General features: G+C 36.5%; 1 protein-coding gene across 1 annotated transcript in view; it reads right to left on the reverse strand.

Annotated features, from left to right (window-relative positions):
- The window catches only part of DNAH5 (dynein axonemal heavy chain 5), a 249,075-nt gene that overhangs the window by 176,293 nt on the left and 56,246 nt on the right, over positions 1-16,536 (reverse strand). Inside the window, exons 17-21 of the mRNA XM_037799237.1 lie at positions 15,933-16,078; positions 10,001-10,166; positions 9,056-9,301; positions 2,056-2,246; positions 1,883-1,970 (exon numbers count right to left, since the gene is read on the reverse strand). Of these exons, the coding sequence (XP_037655165.1) occupies positions 1,883-1,970; positions 2,056-2,246; positions 9,056-9,301; positions 10,001-10,166; positions 15,933-16,078 (837 nt within the window). The remainder of the gene's footprint in view (positions 1-1,882; positions 1,971-2,055; positions 2,247-9,055; positions 9,302-10,000; positions 10,167-15,932; positions 16,079-16,536) is intronic.

Consider the following 16,536-nt stretch of genomic DNA (forward strand, 5'->3'; position numbering starts at 1 on the left):
CACTGCAAGTGCCCTGTGCTCTACCCATTCATCCCTCTACCCCCCTCCCCAAACCCCTGGCAACTACTGACATTTTTAATAACAAGTATCCAGAATATATTTTTTAAATGCTCACAGCTCAACTATCAAAAGAAAAATAACCCCACATGAAAAGAATGGACAAAGGTTTTAAATAGACATTTCACCAAAAGAGATCTACAAATAACTGACAAGCATATGAAAAGATACTCAACATGATTAATCATTAGGGAAATACAAATCAAAACCACCATGCGATACCACCCCACACCCACTAGAATGGCAATAATCAAAAGGCTGACAAAAATAAGTGTTGACCAGTATGTGTAGCATTTTGAACCCTTGACTGTTGGTGGGAATGTAAAATGGTTCAGCCACTTTGGAAAACAGTTTGACAGTTACTCAAAATGAGATAGAGTTACCACATGATTCAGAGATTCTACTCCTGGGTGTTTAGAAACATGAAACATCCATCCACACAAAAACTTTTAAATGAATGTTCATGGAAGCCTTATGCATAATAGTCAAAAAGTAGAAACAATCTAAAGGTCCATCAACTGATGAATGGATAAATAAAATGTAGTGTAACCATACAGTAGAACATTATCTGGCAGGAAAAAGGATGAGTGCTGACATATGTTACAATATGGATGACCCTTGAAAACATTATGCAAAGTCAAAGAAGCTAATTATAAAAGATCACATATAGTATGATTCTATTTATATGAAATGCCAATAGCAGCAAATCCATAGGGACAGAAATTAGATTAGTGGTTGCCAGGGGTGGGGAAGTGGGAATGGAAGTGACTGCCAAAGGGTGTGCGATTCCTTTTTGGGGTGATAGAAATGTAAAATTAGATAGTAGAGTGATGGTGGCTCAACTCGGTAAATATACCAAAAATCACTGAAATGTACACTTTAAAAGGATGAATTTTATAGTATACTAATTATATCTCAAACCTATCATAAAAAAAGACATGCTTATTTATTTATTTTAATGCCCTCTGGTCATGACAAAAATTTATATACAATTTTCATTAAACATTCTTTTCTTCTCAATATATAATTTATGGTTGAACATATTTTAAGTTTAGAATAGTCTGAATTTTACACTATTCTATCACTAAAGTGCTGTTTCCAACTAATAAACAGTTGAAATGGAAAAACAATAAATATAATAACATATACTTCTTTAGATAAAATAACTAAATATCATAAACATTGTGTAGTTGTTTTGATTTGTTTTTGTCCTCAGTTACAGACTGTTTTAAAGAAGAACTAGCTTCAGTTTCTTCCTCGCAATTAGTTGATTTATGATCCCAGGGGATATGAAGCAATAGTTGATTATGGGGTCTGTGTGCAGGGTAGCTTCATGGAATGTGCAGGAGTAAAGATAACATTTGGTATCATAAACAACCTGAATGAAGTCATATATTCCCTAATTGTACAGAATACAACAAGCATCACAAATGCTTGGAATATACAGAAAAAAAAAAAGTCACAGTGTGTTAGCAAAATGGGATATATAATGGGTCAAAAATATCTCTAGAACATCAAGAAATGTGATAATGGCAAGAGATTCTCTTCAAGCTTGGGAACCAAAACTCTTTTTACCTCTCAGTTCTTATCAACACATTTGACCAGCAATCGGTGATGCACAAACAATTGTGCCCTAATAACCTGCCACTAGAAGTGAACTATTTGCAATGGTAATGTTAAAATTCTTAGTTCATAATATTTTGTAAATTTAATACTGGTTCTTAGATTAATATTCTGACCTAATCTCATTTGAGAATTTCATACACTTAAACTTAATATACATTGATTTACAATGACTATTTTGAAAGTATTAAGGAATATTTACCTTGAAGTTCATTTTCTTCCATTTCATCATCAGAATCACTGTCTTCATTATTTTGCAAAGCAGCCATTTTTCTTTCATGCACCTTTTTCTACAATGTAAAAGGATGTTTTTCAGCTGTGTCCCATTTGTAATAGTAGTTCCTATATGAAAAAGTTTCTACATTCCATACCCACCTTAGACAACAGCTCACTGCTCCACTGTCTAACCCCTTTGGTGATGCTGACAATGCACTCAACGGCTTTGTTCAACGTTTGCTGCACATCTTCCAGGGCAGGAGCCATGGTGATGTTGGGAATGGCCAGAGTGACACTTGCCCGGAAAATGGGCAGATTGTTCTGCTTCATCTTGGATGCACTGATACTGTCTGAATTAACCCAAAGCAGGAAAGATTTAAAAATTTTAACTTAAAACCTTAAAGTGGAGCTTGCACCATGTTTAACCAAAACTAAGGCACTAAAAATGAATATCTGGAACATTATAGGAGCTCAACATATATTTTGAATGAATGAATGAATGAAAACTAGTGGAGGATTAATTTAGCTCAAAATATAGAGAAATTCAGTGAAAACCAAGCTATTTTCCAATGATTATAATTCATTGGTACCACTCTCCATACAGAAAACCCACTGTGTGGGATCAGGTTCTAGGGGAACTATTAACTAAATTCTTAAAGATGATGTTATCCAAATAACAGAATGGCAAGAAATTAAATGTAAAATAAGTAGGCAAAGAATGACAAATAAGAATAACTCTCAGAGCAAGACAAGAACCAGAACCAAAACAAACTGATTAGAGCAAATAACCAATTAGTAATTCTAAACAGCACCTGTAACTTTCCTACCACCTTGTGTAAAATATAAACTCTGATCAGTTAAAATAGTGGAAAAGAAAATAAAGTGTTACCATCATTCATATATAAGGGGCTTTTAAAGTTGAATATAGGTATAGATATAATAAAGAGACATATATATACACAGATATATATATGCATGTGTGTATATCCATACATACACACACACATATATCCTACATACCTTTATAAAGAGAGTTACAAATACATGTAATATACACAGTTGGGAAACACCTGTAATTTAATATTCAGCATATCAACCAACATTCGGTAAGTTCTATTTATATCTCTTTGCCAAAGTAAAGGACTCTGTGTCATAGAGGTGCACACTCTTAAAAGACCAATAGGTTAAAGAAGAAATCACAAAGAAATTAGGAAGTAGAGACCACAGAAACAAAAACAAAATACCCCAAAACTTATGAGATGCAGCAAAACAGTGCTGAGTGGGAAATACATAGCTATGATGCCTATATTAAAAAGAAGAAATATCTCAAATCAATAACCTAATTTCACACTAGAAAAAGAAGAACAAAGAAAACTCAAAGTTAGCAGAAGGAAGGAAATAATTAAAATTAGAGTAGAGATAAATGAAATAAAGAATAGAAACACAATTCAGAGAATCAAAACTAAAAGTTGATTCTTTGAAAAAATTAGTAAAATTGAAAAACCTTTAGCTGGATTGGCAAAGAAAATAGTCACAAATAACTAAAATCAGAGTTGCAGATAACTAAAATCAGATATTAAAATGGTGACATGACTACTGACCATACAGAAATAAAAAGGATTATAAGAACAATTGTATATCAACAAATTTGATAATCTGGATGAAATGGAAAAATTCCTAGAAACATACAAAATTACCTGTTCTGAGTCGAGAAGAAATAAAAAACATCAACATACATGTAACAACTACAAAGATTGAATCAATAATCAAAAACCTTCACTGAAGAAAACTCCTGACAGAAGCTGGTGACTTCTACTAAACATGTAAAGAAGTAACATCAATCCTTCTCAATTCTTCCAAAGAATTCAAGATGAGGGAACAGTCCCTAATTCATTGTAAAAGGCCAGCATTACCCTGATACCAAAGCCTGATAAAGATATCACAAGAAACGAAAAGTACAGACCAATTTCCCTTATGAATATAGATGCAAAAATCCTTGACGAAATACTAGCAAATTGAATCCAACAGCATATTTAAAAGATTATACACCACAACCAAGTAGGATTTATCCCAGAAATGCAGTAGTTCAACATAAGAAAATCAATCAATATAATACACCACATAAATAGAACCAAGGAAAACACCCACCTGATTATCTCAATAAACACAGAAAAGGCATTTGACAAAATCCAGAACCCTTTTTGATGAAAACACTCAGAAAACTAAGAATACAAAAGAGCTGTCTCAAAATGATGAAAGTTATTTATGAAAAACCCACAGCTAACATCATACTCAATGGTGAAAGACTGAAAGCTTTCCCCCTAAGATCAGGAACAAGGCAAGAATACCTGCTTTCACCAACGCTCTTCAGTATTGCACTAGAAGTTCTAGCCAGAGCAACTAGGCAAGAAAAAGAAATAAAAGGTATCCTGTGGTGGTTTGGTACTGTATGTATCCCTAGAAAATCATGTTCTTAAAGCTAATCCATTCCTGTGGGCGTAAACCTGTTGTAAGTAGGACCTTTTGATTAGGTTACTTCAGCTAAGGTGTGACCCAGGGTGGGTCTTAGTCCTCTTACTGGACTCCTTTATAAACTGTATGAATACAGAGAGAGGGAGAAAAAAAAAGCCACAGAAGCAAGAAGTTGGAAGCAATGAAACCCAGAAGAGAAGGAAGAGCCAGCAGACACCTCTGTGTGCCTTGCCATGTGGCAGAGGAGCCCCAGATCACAGCTGCTAGTCCTTGGAAAGGAAGCATCGTCTTGATGATGCCTTGATTTGGACATTTTCACAGCCTCAAAACTATAAGCTTGTAACCTAATAAATTCCCATTGTTAAAATGGTATGTTGCTTTCAGCTGCCTAGCAAACTAAAACAGATTTTGGTACCAGAGGAGTGGGGTGCTGCTAGTGCAAATAACAAAAACGTGGGAATGGTTTTGTGATTGGGCAGATCCTGGAAGAACTGTGAGGTGCTTGACAGAGAAGGCCTAGATTGTTTTCAAGACTTGTTGGTAGAAACATGTACACTAAAGGTACTTCAATGAGGCCTTGGACAGAAATGATGAATGTGTCATTGCAAACTGGAAGAAAAGCGACTCTTGTTTTAAAGTGGCAGAGAACTTGGGAACATTGAGTCTCAATGTTGGATGGAAGGCAGAATTTGAAAGTGGCAAGCTTGGATATTTAGCTGAGATTTCCTAACTTAATGTGGAAAATGTGGCCTGACTTCTCCTTGTAGCTTATAGTAAAATGCAAGAGGAAAGAGATAAACTGAGAACTGAACCACTGGGCACAAAGAAACCAAAGAATTCCACAATAAAACTACTCAAGCTAATAAAAGAATTCAGCAAAATGGCAAGGTACAAGATCAACACACAAAAATCATTTGCATTTCTGTACACATGTGGATTGCAATGAACAATCTGAAGAGGAAATTAAGAAAATAATTCCACTTACCATAGCAACCAAAAGAATAAAATATCTAGGAATAAATTTAACCAATGATATAAAATAAAACTACAAAACACTGCTGAAAGAAATTAAAGAATACCTAAATAAATGGCAAGACATCCACGATCATGGATTGAAAGAGTTAATATTGTTAAGATGTCAGTACTACCCAAAGTAATCTACAGATTCAATGCAATCCCTATCAACATTTCAGCAGCCTTTTTTTGCAGAAATGGAAAAGCCAATTCTCAAATTTATATATGGGGACCATGAGTAGTCAAAACAATTTTGAAAAAGTAAAACAGAGTTGGAAAATTCAAACTTCCTGATTTCAAAATGTACTACAAACCAACAGTAATAAAAAGTGTGGTACTGGAATAAAGACAGCCAAATAGACAAATGGAAAAGAATTGAAAGTTCAGAAATAGACTCGCACATACATGGTCGGTTAATTTTTGACAAAGGTGTCAAGTATATGCAATGCGGAGAAAATAGTCTCTTTAATAAATGGTGCTAGGAATATTGGATATCCACATGTAAAAGAATTAAATTGGTCCCATACCTCCCACTATATACAAAAATTAACTCAAAATCGATCAAGGACCTAAATATAAGAGCTAAAACTATAAACCTCATAGAAGATAATACAAGGACAATTTTCATGACCTGGGATTCAGCAATGTATTCTTAGATATGATACCAAAAGCACAAGTGACAAAAGAAACAACAGATAAATTTGACTTCATCAAGTTTAAAAATTTTTGTGCTTCAAAGGGCATTATCAAGAAAGTGAAGACAACCTACAGAATATGAGAAAACAGTTGCACAGCATATATCTATCTTTTACAACACAATAACAAAAAGACAAACAGCCAAATTTTAAAATGGGCAAAAGCTGTTACTGCAAAGGAGAGACTAAGCCAACTTATAACTGTGCCTAAGAGTCACCCCCTCCCACTACCCCCACCCCCCACCTTTTGTTTGCTCAGATGTGGCCTCTCTCTCTAAGCCAACTCTGCAGGTAAACTCACTGCCCTCCCCACTACACGGGACATGACTCCCAGGAGTGTAAATCTCCCTGGCAACATGGGACATGACTCCTGGAGATGAGTCTGGATCTGGCATCCTGGGATTAAGAAAGCCTTCTTGACTAACAGGGTGAAGAGAAATGAAAAAAAAATGAAGTTTCATTGGCTGAGAGATTTCAAATGGAGTCAAGAGGCCATTCTGGAGGTTATTCTTATGCATTATATAGATATCCCTTTTTAGTTTTTAGTGTATTAGAATAGCTAGAAGGAAATATCTGAAACTGCTGAACTGCAACCCACTTGCCTTGAATCTTGAAGACAAGCATATAACTATAGAGCTTACATGTGGTGACAGCGTGATTGTGAAAACCTTGTGATTTACACTCCCTTTACCCAGTGTATGGACAGATGAGTAGAAAAATGGGGACAGAAAAGTAAATTAATAATAGGGGGGGATGGGGGACGGGATGTTTGGGTGTTCTTTTTTACTTTTATTTTTATTCCTGTTTTTATTTTTATCACTTTTTTGGAGTAATGAAAACATTCAAAAATTGATTGTGGTGATGAACACACAACTATATATGATGATCCTGTGAAGTGATTTTACACTTTGGATGATTCTATGGTATGTGACTATAGCTCAATAAAATTGCGGAAAAAATGTACTTAAAATTTGTCATGGCACACTGATAATTCATAGTGATATGAAACATTTGTGACAATCTATTGTTGGAAATAAAGCTGAAGTTTTCAAAATTTACAAGCAAAAAATTTAAAAAACAACAGAATCATAAAAATAAACTATTTAGTACTAATCCAAAAAAAAAAATTGGGCAAAGGACTTGAACCGACAATTTTCCAAAAAAAAAGATGCTCCACATAATTAGCCATTAGAGAAATGTAAATCAAAACCATAAGAGACCATTTCACCACCACAGGATAGCTGTTACTAAAGAAAAAAAAAACAGAAAATAGCAAGTGTTGGAGAGAACATGGGGAAACTGGAACTCTAGTGGACTACTGGTAGGAATATAAAATGGTGCAGCCACAGCGAAAAGCAACATGGCTGTTCCTCAAAAAGTTAAATACAGAATTTCCACTTCACCCGCAATTCCACCCCTAGGTGTATAACCAGGGAAAGTGAAAACAGGGTCTCAGAAAGATACTATACACCATATATATACTATACACCATATACTATACTATACACCATATATACTGCTCATAGCAGTATTATTCACAATAACCACGGGGTGGAAACAACTCAAAAGTCCATAAATAAATGAATGGATAAACAAAATATGACATAAGCACACATGGACTATTACTCAGCCATAACAGGAATGAGTTATGAGACCTGCTGCAACACGGATGACCCATCATGCACAGTGAAATAAGCAAGGCACATAAGGACAAATTTGGTACGATATCACTTACATGAAATATCTAGTAATTGCAAATTTGCAGAGACAGAAAGTAGATTAGAAGATTACCAGGGAATGGTGGGAAGGGGGAATGTGGAGTTTTTGCTTGGTAGGTATAAAGTGTTTACGAATAAAAATCGATGTTAAAAAAAATGGTTCTAAAAAAGTACGCAGTGAAGTATTATCAGTAGTTACCTGTGGGAAAAAGAGAGAAAATGGGAGTGGGCAAAGGGGGACCTCAGTTTGGTCATATATTTTTTATTCTTTGAACCCTAAAAAAAAAAAAAGTATTTTTCTATTGCTTAAGCAAGTTTTAAAAGAAAAAGTGAAAAAAATAATAAACAAGAGAAAAGGGACCATCTTTCATTCCAAAGTGAAGTGAAACATAATAAACCACACCACCAATGAAAACATTATTTCAAAGTTTCCACATATTTTCAACTACTTATTTACCTGCTTTTAATTAAATATCAGACACCTTCCCTCAAGCACTGATATATAAAATAGTTTATATTATCCATTATTTTTGTTTCATTTAATTACTACTATTACATTTTTTAAATTTTTTTAATCTAAAACTGAATTTCAGAATATCTCTAGATTAGATGGAATTTTGTTGACCCACCTCAGAAATGCAATGGCTATTTCTGAGTTGTGCTAAGGAAAAGATGATTGTGTTGAGAATAAGGAAACCAACTAGAAAGTACTAAATTGAAAAGAAAAATAGTCAAAATTTTCTACTTTGGAGAGTGTCATTAATAAGATCTTCCTCATTTTTTAAAACTGGATAATAACAATGATTTAACAATTACATCAAATTTTTCATACACCTTCTTGTTAAAGTATGCATTTTTTCTTAACATTAATTAAAATAATTCATTTTACATGTTATTTCTTACTACAAAAAAAGACTTAAAATAATGTTGATTTTTTTATGTTATTAACAATAGCTAAGTGACCTAATGCAAATTATTTAACTTCTCTGCACTTCAGTTTTCTCAGTTGCAAATTGAGAATAATAACATTCACTTCATAGAATTGTTGAGATGACCAAAGTTCATAACACGTATAAAGCTTATGACAAGACAGTCAATAAATGGTAAGGAGTTAACTATCTAAATTGACATGAAGACATACACACACACACACACACACACACACACACACACACGCACACGCACACGCACACGCGCGCACACACACACAGCAGCACATATGCCTGGACAGCCAGTGGGCAAACTGTGTGGAATTCCTACCCCGGAAGCTAATTGTGTTGGAAGAATGAATGCGCTTGCGAATGGCCTCCAGGGTGTTCCTTGTCACTTTCAGAAGAGCATCTGCATTTTGATGGTTGAAATGAGAGAGCAATTCACAGGCTTCTTGCTGTAACAGCTCAGCGTCTCTCTTCTTTCTCTTGATGGCGACCAAAGGCAGGAGGCCAGGCCCGGTTTCACTGGCATTAAGGGAAGACGCCAAGGTGTCGGGTTTTCCTTCTCCTTTAGCTGTTCCAGGGTGAGACAGAAAACCATATTTTTCAATTAAAGGTAAGAAAATTAAGATAAGTTACATGCAAATTTAACTGTCTTAGAAAGTGATGCCATCAAAAGGAGAGAAGAGGAAATCAGGGCACGGGATGGACTTATGGAAGCCACTTCTTTTTGTGAGGAAACAGCCAACAAGAGAGGCAGGAGCTAGAACTGCAAAAGCTTCCGGTACACTCTCTTCCACCAGTAGCATGAAATCTTGGGGGAATAACTTCCCTTCTCTGTGTCTCAGTGTCTTCATCTGTCTCAGTGTCTTCATCTGTTGCTCTAGTCTAGATGCTTTCGAAGACGGTTTCCAATCAATGACTCATCCTACTCTATTAACAAGGAGAAATAAGGCACAACCGTATCAAAATGCCAACAGCACTTTGGATGATTGTATGGTATGTGAATAATCTCAATAAAATTGAATTTAAAAAAATGCAAAGAGACTTAACAAGGGCCAATGCAATGTACATGTCTGTGAAGTTAAAAATAATGGTAATTAAATACATACAATTCATTATGTATGGAGTCATAATTTCAGATTTATAATATATAATAATAAAATTAGAAGGGTGTTTGGAAACTGTGAAATTAATTTCCATTTAGAAAATGAAATTTAATTTTCTATGACTCTGCTAGAAAAATAAGACTCTCCTATTACCCCTCTCTTACCTGAATTTTCACTCTTTGAATCAACTCTTTTCTCACTGGATACTTTTTCACTTTCTTCTTTAGATGGAACTTCCACATCCAGCAACATATTTATTAGTTCATTGACTGCTTCTTCCACTAATGAGCTTTTAAAATGTAGTATCTGAGCACCATTTACACAAAGGTTCTATCAAAAAAGATCAACATGGTGTCATATTTGTTTAGTTCTTGAGAGCACCTCAGTAAAGGTAGCTACACTGTGGGTTCAGCCTCCAGGTGAGGTTTTAGCTGCAACTACACGCTTGGCCATACTCTTGACTCTAAATCCAAACCAGGCATCCTGTAAAAGAATGTATTCAACACAGAGCACCCAGTGGAGGAGGGTGGATGGACTAATATTACACTTACTTCTCCAGCAATGGAGGAAATAACTCTGACAGTCCTCAGCAGCCCCTGTTCCCACAAAGTTACCTTCGTATCACATAAATAGCCTCTAGATAGCCTTCCTTCTTTCCTCACCCTTCCCAGCACATCATAATCATCTGCTCCTAATTTCAGAGGTATATTCCTCCTCTCCAACAACATTGCACATTTCTCAAGAATAAGATCTAATAAATATAAACTATTATGGCTGGAACATTCTGCTCAATTCTGTAGGAGAATGTATAGATGGATAAGATAAAGAGCAAGGAGGAAGAGGATGAGAAGAAGGAGATAGGTAGGTAGACAGGTAAGTAGATAGAAAATAGATAGATGGATAGATAGATAGATAGATAGATAGATAGATAGATAGATATAGATAGGCAGATAGACAGACAGATGAAGGATGGATGGATCTGATGTCGATAGAGTCAGTTATTTACCATCTAGTTGGAGAGAAAAAAAAGGCCCATGAAACAATGGTTTCTGTCAGTTGGCCATAGTATCCCACTCATTTCAAGTTTCACCAATATTTATCTTGAGTGTCTCTAATTTGCTCATGGACCATCCAGTCCAAACATCAGGCTCATGGTTCTTTCCCCTCCTTACCACATTGACCTTTACCTCCATTTACTCCTGCAGGGCATAAGCCATTTTGATGTTGCCATTGACAATGGATCATTCTAATGCATCCTGAAACAAACTATTGAACTTCTTTATCACCCAATAAAGTATATCATAATAAGTTCACTCCCAACTCATAACTTCACCCTACTACCAAGCCCACCCCCAAAATTAGACAGTTATGAAAAAGAGGGGGTCATAGCTTGGGCAAGGATTGGAGTGAGTTCACACCATCAAGAGACAAGTATGGACTCAGGTACCAACCACTTGAGTCTAAATCCAAGCTCTGTGTGATTCTGGGAACTCCTTTGGGGCTTCAATTCCCCCATCTGTAAAATGGTGAATGTAGTGGAATTAACTCTGAGCTGCTGTGAGTATTCCACAGGATAATGCACGCAAACTGCTTAAAACAGTGCCTGGCACATAGTAAGTACTCAAAAGTGCTTCGTTACTATTTTTGGTCAGCAAATAACATACAACCAACAGAGGATTTATGTTTGCCAAGCTTCCTCATCTCATTGTGTGTAAACTAGCTCCTCATTCTCTGAGAGATGATTTACATTTTTAAAAGGCTGCATCTTAAATTCTCTGGCTCCCTCTACAAAGGAGAGAAGGATATGAGGCCATGATGCAATCTCTCATTCCCAAGGTCAGCTTTCAAAGGAAACCCTCAGTGCTTAACTTTCTAGAAGTGCTTTCAGTCCTCTAAGTAATACAAGCACATTATATTTTAAATCATAAAATTATTTTATACTGAAAGTGTTAGAAGGTGGGACTGATAACCTTTCAAAGGCTAATATAGCTCTAAAATAATTTTTTAAATCACTTAATCATTTATCTCTAAGAGAAAATGTAATCATAAAAATGTGAACACAACAGAAATTAATAAAGCAAAACGCAAACGGGATGAGGACAGGATAGAAATAGTTTCATCAAAACGCCCCCTTTGTCAAAAACAATACATCGAAGCAGGTGCCTCAACGCATCCTGCTTTGTTTCAACAACTATTATCCAGGACCACACCCTAGACCTTGAAATCCACCAAAAGGGTCTGCATGCGAAAACCGGAGTAGACTCCTTCTTGGCTAATCAACATGGAGCTCCATCATGTTCTCATTACCACAATTCTTGAGCTTCACCAGACCAGAAACCCTCTAACACCCCTATTTGCTCCAGGTCTATTCTCCCCTACTCCCCTGATTCATGACTCCTCACCTCAACTATTCTTGCAACAAAATCCTTATCTCCATCACTCCCTCAGCCTTCCACGGCCCCCATCCTGGAGAATCCCAACCCCGATAAACCGGGTCACCCCACCTCCCCTCGCACACACAGGCAGTTGTCACACAGATGAGGACAGGATAGAAATAGTTTCATCAAAATGCCCCCTTTGATGGCAATGGAATCCCTGGTCTCCAAATGCTACTGGACCCCAGTGCTACCCAGGAATTTTTCTACATGCTGAAGTCACTTTCCTCTACCAGGCTGCAAAAGAGCTGTGGCCTCAAATCCCTGTGTTCTCAAATCTTTACCCCATCCTTCCCCATCATGCTCAGAAAATGACCTTAATTTCTACAGCACAAAGCAAATGGAGGCTGTTAAATAAAATAATTTGACTGCTGGGAGCGAACCCTTTTCTGAGAAGTAACAGGGAGTTTCTAAAGAGTTAAAAATAAAAGTGGGAACTTTCTGTAAAAATGGAATGTACCCTCAAAAGCTGCTGTTTACACAACAACAAGAAGTGAACTGGTTTCAGTCCAGGAGAAATAGCCTACCAGAAATAAACAAATATACTGTAATAACCAATCTATGATCATCCCTCATTTTGTAAGAGCCTCCTTTATAATAAGGAACCTAAATGTCAACCAATTATTGTAATTTCCCTTTGGAAATCTCCTAATTTTCTTTATAAGCTAATATAACTTGCTAACAATTTTGAGACTCTAACTTCAATTTGAGCTCCCCCTGCTGGAGTAGTTTCTCCTTCAATAAACCCATTAAATTGATTATTATTGGTGCCTCAGTTTCTTTTGACAAGACTGCAACATAGGAACTCACCTACTTCCATGACCCCACACCTTCACCCAGAAGGCAAATCTGTCTCCATCATTAACCCCTTTTCATCCATTTCAGTGAATGCAACATGTCTCCATCTATTAAAGGAAAATTCCACAACCTAGATTCTGAATACAGCCTCTCCTGCTACCCCAGAGATCATGCCATACCAACTACCCAATTCATTTCTTTGTCTTCCTCTCTATTTGATTTATCCCATTGTTTCTCAAACATATTTGCAAATGGGACACTTCTTTCCTTGTGCCACAATTAAGATTGTAGGATTGATGTACGTCAACACGCTCAATGTACTTCAACTGTGTATCTACCACCAGCTACCAAAGCATCAGAGTTATAACTCAGGACCTTTGCACTTGCTGTTTCCTGTGCCTGAAATGTCTATCCCCAAAGATTTTCTTACAACTTGCTCCCTCACTTCCCTCTGTTCAAACGATCACAGAAGTCATCCCTGACCCTGACCATTGGCATAAAATGTAAATCTCTAACAAGCACTCCTTTTCCCATTGCCATCTTAATTTTTCTCCACTGAATTTGTCACCACCTGACATACTGCTTGTTTATTGGGATTTTTTTTTTCCGAATCCTCCACTTGAAAGTGGGCTCCATGAGCAGGGATTTTCTCTGTTTTCTTCAACACTGTACCCCCAGCAGTGGTTTGCAGTAGGAGCATGACAAAAGTTGTTGAAAAAATAGATGAATTATGATATGTAAACAATTTCAAGGAAAATCATGCACTTGTATTAGTAACCAAAAACTGCAAATAAACTATTTCTATGTTTTTGCCTATAAGTTAAAATGTGTAAACAATAATAAAACAGTATTGGTTGGAAGGTATGAAATTGGTTCTACTGCATTGTTGACATCATCCTTTTGAAAAGTAATTTAGCTGCAAACATCAAGAGACATGAAATGAAGCCAACTCTTTGACCCAATAATCTCAGTTTGGGGAGAAAACAATCCAAAAGGGAAAAAAGAATGATACATAAATAGATTCACTACATTGCTTTTCGAAACAGTAAAACTTTAGACACCATCTAAATGTTCAGCAATAAAGAACTGAGAGTTAATTATAATATTACAATGTGACAGAATACTATACAGGCACCAATAATATGGTAAGTGTGGAAGCCATGTAGAAACATGAAAAATATTTTATGAAGAAATGTTAACTGGGAAGAAAAAAACACAGTTCAGAACCCACTGTATGCGCAATAAGTATCACAACTTTATTAAAAGGCACGTTATTAGGCAATGGTGGCATAATTGGTAAAAATATTACTTTTTTCCATTTTTAAAATATTCTAAAATTTACATTCAGATTTCACAGAAATGCCTTTTTATAAAATAATCATCAGAATAGGGGTAATAGGTAAACTACAGAGCCAAGCAATTTTTCACAGGAGGAAAAGATAAAAAATGAGTAGCAGGGACAAGGAGATGTCTTAGGTCTACCTATGGTCAGTAAACGTGAAGAGAGGGAGGAATCAAAAATTTCTAAAATATGGAAATTAAACTGTGTTTTTATAATAATGTAATGTAAACTGAAGACTACCATATGTGCAGAAAAGGGTGAACACAGCAGGGCTGAGACAGCTTGCAAGGTTGGCCCATGTCTGGAGTTGGCAACTTGAATTTCCGGAATGTTCCCTAACTGTTAAGGATAGTTACTGTGCCTAGACTGCTTGCTCAAACCATGTGGCTTATGCTGAACACCTGCTTTCCTTACAGGAGACTGGAATCTTGGTACCTTCTACACAGAGGGTATCTGCATGACCAGCCCCAATAAAAACCTTGAAAGCTGAGTCTCTAGTAGGTCTCCCTGGGTAAAAATACGGCAAACATGTTACTGCATTTTCATTACTGGTGATGAGTGAGCTCAGTGTGATACTTCATGGGAGGAAGAAAGCACAAAGAAGCCAGCACGTGGCTCCATCTGTCCTTCTGTATCTTTTTTTCCTTATGATCCAGCTGTGTTTCCTTATTTTGTCACTATAAGTCTTATCCATGAGTACAACTACATGCAGAGATCCATGAGTCTTTCTGTTGGGTGGTCTTGGGGACCCCTGACACATCATATTAAAATAATCATTGAAGAGTCGTTACTATCAGGATATCTATCAGAAATTTTGTAGGTGATGCTAATGTGGCATTTCCAAAGGGGAACTTCATGGCACATCAATCCTATGATCTTAATTGTGGCACAAGGAAAGAAATGTCCCATTTGCAAATATGTTTGAGAAACAATGGGATAAAGAAAACTAACTGGATCCTTTTCCAGGAGACCTTCTCAGAGCCTTTATTTTAATATGTCGGTGTGCCCTGACTCTATAAAGGGGAGATGGAGTACAGTGTTTACCTTAAGCAGTTTGTAAACAGACCCTGCTTTTCCCAGCTTTCCCAAACAGCTCCAGAACTGGGAGCCACCAAACACCAGTTTTGGAAACACTTCTCAACAAAAACATTTAAACCCTGTCCAAAAGCTTCTTAAAACAATTGTTTCATTCATTAACCTTAGGTTGACAAGGAGCTCTTCTGCAAAATAGCTATATTCTCTTTAAAATATGGTAAAATCAGAAATGCGTTCCACCACAGTTTTCCTCCACTGATCTGAAAAGAAGTGATTTGTTCCTCATATCTAAGTGACTCCTTAGATACGTTACTCTTCATTTTCAATTTATTGTCAGAGGGTTCAGCATTTGAATCACATCTATCACAGAGCAACAACAGATAGAGGAAAAACATCTAACTTATGCTTCACAAAATGCCTTTTCTTTATAGGAAAATGAATTACAAAACTATATTTTAAAATTAAAAATATCAATCTTCTAATAACCTTTGTCATTTGTAGAAACTCCTCACAGGTAAGCGGGTCCTCCTCGGGAAGCTGGCAAAGAGGGGTGCTGCTGATTTCTTCCAGTGTGGCATGGATGCGGAACTCAATCAGATCATTGATCCTGTCCAGCAGCAACTCCAGGTCCTCTGGAAATCACATGAGTGAGAAGACGAGATTAAGTACAGCATTTTTTAAAAAAATCAGCACATGTCTGAACTGCAGTTGTATAATCAGAATTAAAGTCTCTCAGTTTATTTATTGGGCCCCCCAGACATATTGCTTCATGCTTCATTTTCTCACACTCTTCTTTTTTAAGTGCCCCAGCTTTCTCTGCCTGCCTCACCCCAATTCCTGCATGGAGACTCAGCTCCAATGCACCTCTCCCAGGAGGTTTTCCATGAATCTGCAGGTCTAGAGTGCCCCCAACTCCTGTACTGCCATTGGATGCTGAGAACACTTCCATCCCTGTGTACACCACCTCATCTTACCTTCTTCTAGAGCACACCTGTTTCATCCTTACATCTTTAGTCCTTGGCCTAGTACCTATTCCACCATTAGTATTCTACAAATATTATTAAACTGAAATTCTCCAAATATTTCTTTT

Source organism: Choloepus didactylus, chromosome 11, assembly GCF_015220235.1.
Source record: "Choloepus didactylus isolate mChoDid1 chromosome 11, mChoDid1.pri, whole genome shotgun sequence".
NCBI lineage: Eukaryota > Metazoa > Chordata > Mammalia > Pilosa > Megalonychidae > Choloepus > Choloepus didactylus.